The following is a 7,279-nucleotide window of genomic DNA, read 5'->3' as shown; positions in this document are numbered from 1 at the left end:
AGAGTCTGGGTGTCATCCTTGACAGCACCCGTCTCACCACCATGGGGGGCAGAGCATTCGCTCTGCTCCCTGTCTCTGGAACTCATTACCACCCCAACTCAGAAACATTGATTCATTGCCCCATTTCAAGTCTCATCTTAAAACACATCTGTTTAAAACTGCCTATTCCACTTGAATGTCTATTGTTGTATAGTATTTTTTTGCTGTTTTTAATGTATGAATACCCTCTACGGCGTCCTTGAGTGCCGAGAAAGGTGCCTTTAAATAAAATGTATTATTATTATTATTATTAAAAGTATGACCCAGAAATACGATAAAATATACTTGCAGTATGACAGAATTGCAATTTATCCTGGATTGGTACCTTAATAATCATGTCTGTATTATACAAAAAGGAATACAAATAATGACAAAATAGGTCATAAAAAAGCAAGTCCAGGCACTCAAGTTTGGTTCCAAAAAGTGAAAAAAAGACCTTTATTAAATAGAAAATGACATTAAAAATACACAGAGTGTCGGCTTGAGCATTCCGCAGGGTGAAGTGACACAAGTATGTATTATATTGGGGAATTATTATTATTTTATTAAAAATATAATATATATATTATTACTATGAGACTATAGTAATATTTAGGAGTTTAGAAAAATTCCATAAATATATACTGACTGATTTATAAGAGACTGTACTCAAAATAATGAAAAAGAAAACAGCTGGGATTGTCTCCACACAGCTCTCACAGACCATTCAATATCTAGCAATAGCTACAGATTTTCAGGGGTTCGTAGAAAATAATTGGCAGATTAATCGATAATGAAAATAATCATTGCAGCCCTGGTTAAAAATTCAACTTGTAAGTGCTCTCTGGTCAACAAACTAAGTAATGTTGACACCTTTACAAAATTATACAATTTCTGTACTGCAGTTTTTTCAGCCAACATACACACATCATCATTGTTATATTTGTCAACTTTGATGGCATTTTACTTTTATAATGTTTATCTGTTATCCTCTATGTACCCCAATTTTCCACATTAATAAAATGTTTTGGCGTCCTTTGCCACTCAGCGGTGAGTGGAGTGGTATTAAATAAAAGTGTTACAAAAGTTCTTACCCTCTACTGATTCAAGGAATCTTGGAAACTAAAAAAAGGCAAGTGGTGTCAAAGAGCTCTATTGCACCCTTTTGATCTTTGACTTCTGTTAAATAATCACAAAAAAACACTGTATAATAACTGTAACCCTTTAAAAACATCTGATGCACTTACTGCGCTTTTTACGTCGATGCCTTACTTCCTCTTCTGAGTCACTCCCTGCTCCACTTGCACTTCCTGCAGGTCCTTCTTCCTCCTCCCCCTCCTCCTCATCTCCATCATCAATAAGTCCACGTAAATTTCCTCGCTCATCCTGATCCTCTGTGTTCTCTTCTTCCTCTTCATCTGTTGAAAAATGACCGATAAGTAATACACACAACATGCACATACCCTGAACTAGAGACATTCTGATACTGATAACAGTACCGGCATTGCCTCCGATACTGCCTAAAACGCTGGAATTGTGAAGTAATGGAGTTTATGCACCGATCCGATACCACGTGATAAAACCCCAAAGAGAATCTATGTTAAAGTAGTTTATTTATGTTGTTTTTCCTGTTACAAATGACTGTCAAACTGGATAATAAAAATAGTTCTGTGGCGTTCATTGTTTGTGTTTGTTCATGTTTCACAAAGAGTTTAACTTGAGCCAAACTGACAACAAAGATAGAAATCATATCACATCCAGACAGGGGTAGTAGTATGCAGTTGTTAAAACATAATAAAATATATACACTGGTATCGGATCGGTACTTGGAATCGGCCGATACGCAAGTTCAGGTATCAGAATCGGTATCGGGAAGAAAAACATGGGATGGGACCATCTCTACCCTGAACTGAACAATTGAACAAAATCTTACCATCTTCCTCCAAAAACCTCTGGGTCTTTTTAGGCTTTAGGTCTTTCTCTTCGAACTCCTCTTCTGACTCCTCAGCCTCGCTCTCAATAAAGTCTGACATGACTGCTGTTCCTGAGAAGTGCAAGAGGTTGTCAGTAAACATTCCCAGGCTGGTGACAAATACAAAGCCAAACAGACACAATAACTTAATCGATACGCCAGCCTAACATATTTGATAGCTTTGTACACTTTAGGATCGCCTCCAGAATTTAAAATAAAGTGTGGTGGGTTTAAACAATGTTTGCTTCAAAGCTTGAGTTTTTACAGACTGAAGAGGTCAATCATGCACTTCTGTTTTCTGTGTTGTCCTTCCACACAAGCTGCATACTTTTTGAATATAAAAGAGTAATAATGAATTCACACACATATTTGGGTTATTGTGTTACTTACAAACAACGTTAGACTAATTAAATAATAATTAACAACACTGTATGGTAATATTTATTTTTGACCTGGTAATGGTTTTCATTCTACTTTAGCTGGCGACCTTAAAAAAATCAACCCCTAACGATGTCGCATTGCGCAAACAACGCCGACGGAGATGACCAAAGAAACGCCTTAGCGACGTTCTTTCAATCTAACGGTAGCGAACGTTATCCAAATTATATCTTAAAGTTATCTGAAGAGCGGTCGGTCAAAAAACACTAACGTTCCCGATATATTGGAAAATCTTCTCAATAGCGTTAGCCATTACTCATGCTAGCGATACAACATAGTACAAAGAAGCTGTCATTTCACGTAGTTAGTTTGAACTATGTTGTGCATAACAATACATTAGCTAAAAATAAAAGAACAACCGAACCAATTTTGCCGTTTTAGAAATAGACCAAGGCCTCTGACCCACAGTCTAACGTTAATGCTTTAGCATACCAGTACGTTAGCCTAGCATTAGCTGGAACGACAACAACAGCCGACTGCATTAGCGTTAGCTAACGTAAGTTAATGGCTCATAGCTAACCAGCACAATGTTAATATCCCAAATGACCACGGTGAACTTGGACTTACACGTCTCACTGCGGTGGTATACTCCGTAAATATTTACAGTTATAACGGGGTTGTGTTTTGTGTTTCGGGGAGCTTGTACTTGTAAAAATGGCCGACAACGAGCGGCGTGATGGCAATTCCGGGATGCAGTTTGCAGTGTCTTCTTTTATGGGTTTAAACGGCAGCTTGCATTCTTGATAAATTACACTACTGCCATCTGGTGCAGTGCAAGTGAGAGAACTTCCATCCTTTTCAGTGGCAATTGTGAGACCCCTGCTGGTTTACCTTGATTCTACACAAAACGGCAAGTTAATGTGAATAGCAAATGTTCATACACTGAGGCAAAGTGCTTTACACAAAATATACAAAAGAGCATAAAACCTAACAAAATAAAAGTGTCTCAAAGGTACAAAGACAACATAAAACAAATTTGCACTGTTTGTGCAAATTACCAGCAGCAATTTGGGAATAGTTTACCAGGCAGTCGAGACCAATATAAAAGATCCTCTGGAAGTTTATTCCAATGGTGTGAAGCATAATACTCGTAGCAGCGTAACCGTGTTTGCTTTGGTCCTAGGAACCGTTAATAGACCGATCCCTGATGACGTTTAAAGTCTGGAGGGTTCATAGTGTGGAAGCAAGACAGAGATGTATTGATTAGTAAACAAGCAGCTGTATTTTGAAGTCAATTTAAAACAAGTAAATGCGACTGCACAATATAACTGCTGTTAGTTTTAGTGGGCATATGGTTATATTATCTTAAATAGCTCACAATAAAGCCAAATAAACCCCAAATAAACCTAAAATTAACCATTTTAGTAAGGTCTTTACAGTGACCATGCCGAGTCACTAGGGGCGCTGTTTCCCAAGCTTCACCTCGGCATACGGTACCACTATGATGACGTAGCGAAAGATTATGCAAATGTTAGAGAGACATCGGCAGCTTCTTGAGATCTTATGTAGGAATGGGTAACTTTGATTCAGGTTGTGCTGTTCTTCCACACTCTCTGCCAACCCTTTTAATATTGCTATCCTGTGTATTTGGGCTGTCACTCGGTACGGAACTGAGTTTTGTGACATGCGGATCTGTCCTTAAACTGTTAAATATAAAGCACAATGTAAGGCTACACTCGCACGACGTACGCTACGGCTCCGGTAAGTTTACTCTCATTCAGCGATTATTACGCATTAATAAACAGTTACATCTGGTTTTACATTAACATTGATTTACCATTAACCACCTCTGTAATTAATATTCTATTGTAAATTGTATTATATTGTAGTGGATTGTACAGTGTCAATTTGACATCATTCATGTTGACTCTTTTGTGTCAAACAGTACGTGGCACATAAAAGCTTGATGAATATATAATATAATATTTTGGTGAAAGGCCTATTTAAAAAGCAAATATTTACTGAAATGATTGGAATTAAGACGGCATATGAACACGATTAACGTTTTCCTTAGATAGGCTTTTTAAGAAAAAAAATCTTTAAAAAAAATAAGAGCAGCTCTTATTTGTATTTTTTTAATCGATGTTTTGGGCCATTTTTAGGCCTTTATTTCCACAGGACAGATGAAGACACGAAAGGGGTAAGACACGCGGCCAACCGAGCTAACCTGGCCACGGATTACCCATCCCTAAATCGTATTTCTGCATATACAGAATTGTTTCTGTAGGCTCCAGCCCTAATACCCCATTGAGCTGTTGGTATTGCTGTTTGCCAACATCAGCCCTCTGGTTCAAACTCAAAACCCAATACAAGTTACAATCACCGATGCAAGGGTTTTTGTCAGACCTTGACCACATTGAGTTTAGTATTGGCCATTGAAAAGTCTTAAACTTCCTTAATCAATCACATTTGCATTTTTAGCCAGGCTTGTTTTTTTACTTTCCCTCAGTCTGTTTACTATTAACTTAAGTATCTCTGTAACAGTCTATGTTCACTGTGTGTGTGTGTGTGTGTGTGTGTGTGTGTGTGTGTGTTTAATACAGGTAGCGGGCAGCAGTCTGTAACAGGTGTGACTGCAGTGGAGGACAGTAACAGCTACTGGAGTGTCCGTGGGACAAGGGACGCCTTGTGCCATCGGGGCACACCTATCAAGTGTGAGCAGACTATTCGACTCACCCATGTTAACACAGGCCGTAACCTGCACAGCCACTACTTCGCCTCCCCACTGTCCTCTAACCAGGTGCGTGGTGTGAAAAGTACATGGGGAAAGAGGAGAGGTTTGGTGTTATATAAAGCATTATCCAAATAGCTCCCTGCAGATATGGTTTGACATGTCCATCCTATTTTAAAAGGTTGTTGATTGGGAGAAAGTAAATATTATAATTCATTACTACCCTGCCAAATTAAAGCCACTGAGAAATTGCAGTACAATTACTGATATGTAATCAGAGATATAAAATACCAAGAGGTTGATGCTTACATCTAGTGAAACCCAGACCAACATTTTGAGGTGGACCTAAGTTGACAGCAGCTTTTACACACGCACCACACTCTCTGGGAAAACAGCCTTGGGTCAGTAAAAATCTCTCCAATATTGAAAAAGTGTGAAAACACTGTTCAGCCAAAGTGTAAGGGGGTTGGAAGATGTGTACCGGGTGATTAAAAGAGATGTTTCAACTGTCAGACACTTTGGTATACTGTTTATACCAGAGTAGCTATCCCATCCCTGGGTGTATTGTATGATTGTGGACATTGTCGTGAATCAATAAATAGCTCTGCTTCATGGCATTTTTTGATTTACAAGATTGTTCCATCAATGTCATGATGCAGATGGGAATAGGCAGAAAATAGACATCCCTGTCTGTTTGTTTTATCTGCAAGCAGTTTCTTAACCCTGGTTTCCAGAACATGTACCAAATCAGAGTTTTTATCACTATGGCAATACAAAATTACACATACAACAATAGAAGAGATTTTATGTACAACCTCTGCAACACACTGCAACAACAGTGTAATATGCACTGTATGGCCTCCCTCATCCACTGAAAATGTTGGATGCATTGGTGTCAGTGGTGTCAGTACACCCTGCACTGGAGACCAAAGGGTGTACGACAGCCAGAGAGTTTGACAAAACCAAAAATGTCATAATGTGTTGTTGTATCTGTGTTGGGATATCTGGCTTGGTAAATGGACCCAAAGAGCTTTTACAAAAGCAAGGTACCTCATATGCTACTCTATTCCTCTCTTCTAATCTTTTTCTCACTTGCCTACAGGAGGTGAGTGCGTTTGGCGACGAAGGGGAAGGGGACCACCTGGACGAGTGGACAGTTCTGTGTGGGGGATCTGTGTGGAAGCGCGAGGAGGCCGTCCGCTTCCGTCACAAGGCCACCGATGCGCTACTGTCAGTGACAGGGGAGCAGTATGGACGGCCAATCCACGGTCAGAGGGAAGTTCACGCCATGTCAAGCCACAGCCAACACAGCCTGTGGAAGGCCATGGAGGGTATCTTTATGAAACCCAGCGAGAACCCAATGGGCAGCCGAGACTACAGTCACCTACACACAGAGTTTTAAGCTTTTTTTTATTTTCTTCTGTCCCTTCCCATCTTCCTCTCTTTCTACAATTGTATTCCTACCTCTGTCCCTAATTTCACCTCTACCAGCAAGCTCTTGTCTCATTTTTCTCTCTAATCACCTTTTGCCTGTCAGTCTTTTGAGTAAACTGTGCCAAAGTCTGTCCTGGATCAGGTTACAATGACTTCAACTCATCAGTCCATACCAACTTCTCTCACATTGATTGTATTTAGGAAACACTACTTGAATCCTCAGAAATCCCGCAGCTACACTACTAAGCTACCAAGCTAACAACATTTGAATCTCATTATAGTTTGCCTTAACGGATACAAGAAGACTTAAAGATATGAAAAAGGCTATTTTACTGTACAAAGACTAATCTTTTTTTATAGTTTGGGACAATTTACATGGTCTCAGCTGTTATTTATTGTCAAATAACTGCCATCAGCAGTTACACCACAACACAGAAGGCAGTGTAGATTTTTCAAAACTACGTTTGAGTCATCAAGTGAGTCTTGTGTTTTTTTTGGAGTAAAATAAAACATTGTTACACGTGTGCCTTTATACTTTTTGTGTTTACATTGTGGAGGCGTTTTAACTTTTGGAGACATGAGAATTTAATATGTTTTTATGATATTTGTAAGCCAAATTCTACTCGAACAAAAGATAAGCAGTGTTACCAGTATAAATTACTTTTTCCCCTTTAATTCTGATCCAGCGTTGCATATAATAAATTATCCAACGCTAACTGACGTGAGAGAAAAAGCAGTTTTGTCTG

The 7,279-nt window shown here is 39.1% G+C and overlaps 2 protein-coding genes across 2 annotated transcripts in view; one reads left to right on the top strand and one right to left on the bottom strand.

The window, feature by feature from the left end:
* supt6h (SPT6 homolog, histone chaperone and transcription elongation factor) overlaps positions 1 to 3,194 on the bottom strand; it is a 20,403-nt gene extending 17,209 nt beyond the window's left edge. The window contains exons 1-3 of the mRNA XM_032534575.1: positions 2,996 to 3,194; positions 1,952 to 2,062; positions 1,266 to 1,436 (exon numbers count right to left, since the gene is read on the bottom strand). Of these exons, the coding sequence (XP_032390466.1) occupies positions 1,266 to 1,436; positions 1,952 to 2,051 (271 nt within the window). The 5' untranslated portion in view covers positions 2,052 to 2,062; positions 2,996 to 3,194. The remainder of the gene's footprint in view (positions 1 to 1,265; positions 1,437 to 1,951; positions 2,063 to 2,995) is intronic.
* Positions 3,195 to 3,862: 668 nt separating this feature from the next.
* sdf2 (stromal cell-derived factor 2) overlaps positions 3,863 to 7,279 on the top strand; it is a 3,620-nt gene continuing 203 nt past the window's right edge. The window contains exons 1-3 of the mRNA XM_032534580.1: positions 3,863 to 4,129; positions 4,972 to 5,168; positions 6,202 to 7,279. The exon at positions 6,202 to 7,279 is cut by the window's right edge and continues 203 nt beyond it. Coding sequence (XP_032390471.1) covers positions 3,940 to 4,129; positions 4,972 to 5,168; positions 6,202 to 6,501 — 687 coding nt within the window. The 5' untranslated portion in view covers positions 3,863 to 3,939 and the 3' untranslated portion in view covers positions 6,502 to 7,279. The remainder of the gene's footprint in view (positions 4,130 to 4,971; positions 5,169 to 6,201) is intronic.

This window comes from Etheostoma spectabile, chromosome 13, assembly GCF_008692095.1.
Source record: "Etheostoma spectabile isolate EspeVRDwgs_2016 chromosome 13, UIUC_Espe_1.0, whole genome shotgun sequence".
In the NCBI taxonomy this organism is placed as follows: domain Eukaryota; kingdom Metazoa; phylum Chordata; class Actinopteri; order Perciformes; family Percidae; genus Etheostoma; species Etheostoma spectabile.
The sequence above is the reverse complement of the archived record's forward strand: the minus strand, read 5'-3'. Positions and strand labels throughout refer to the sequence as shown.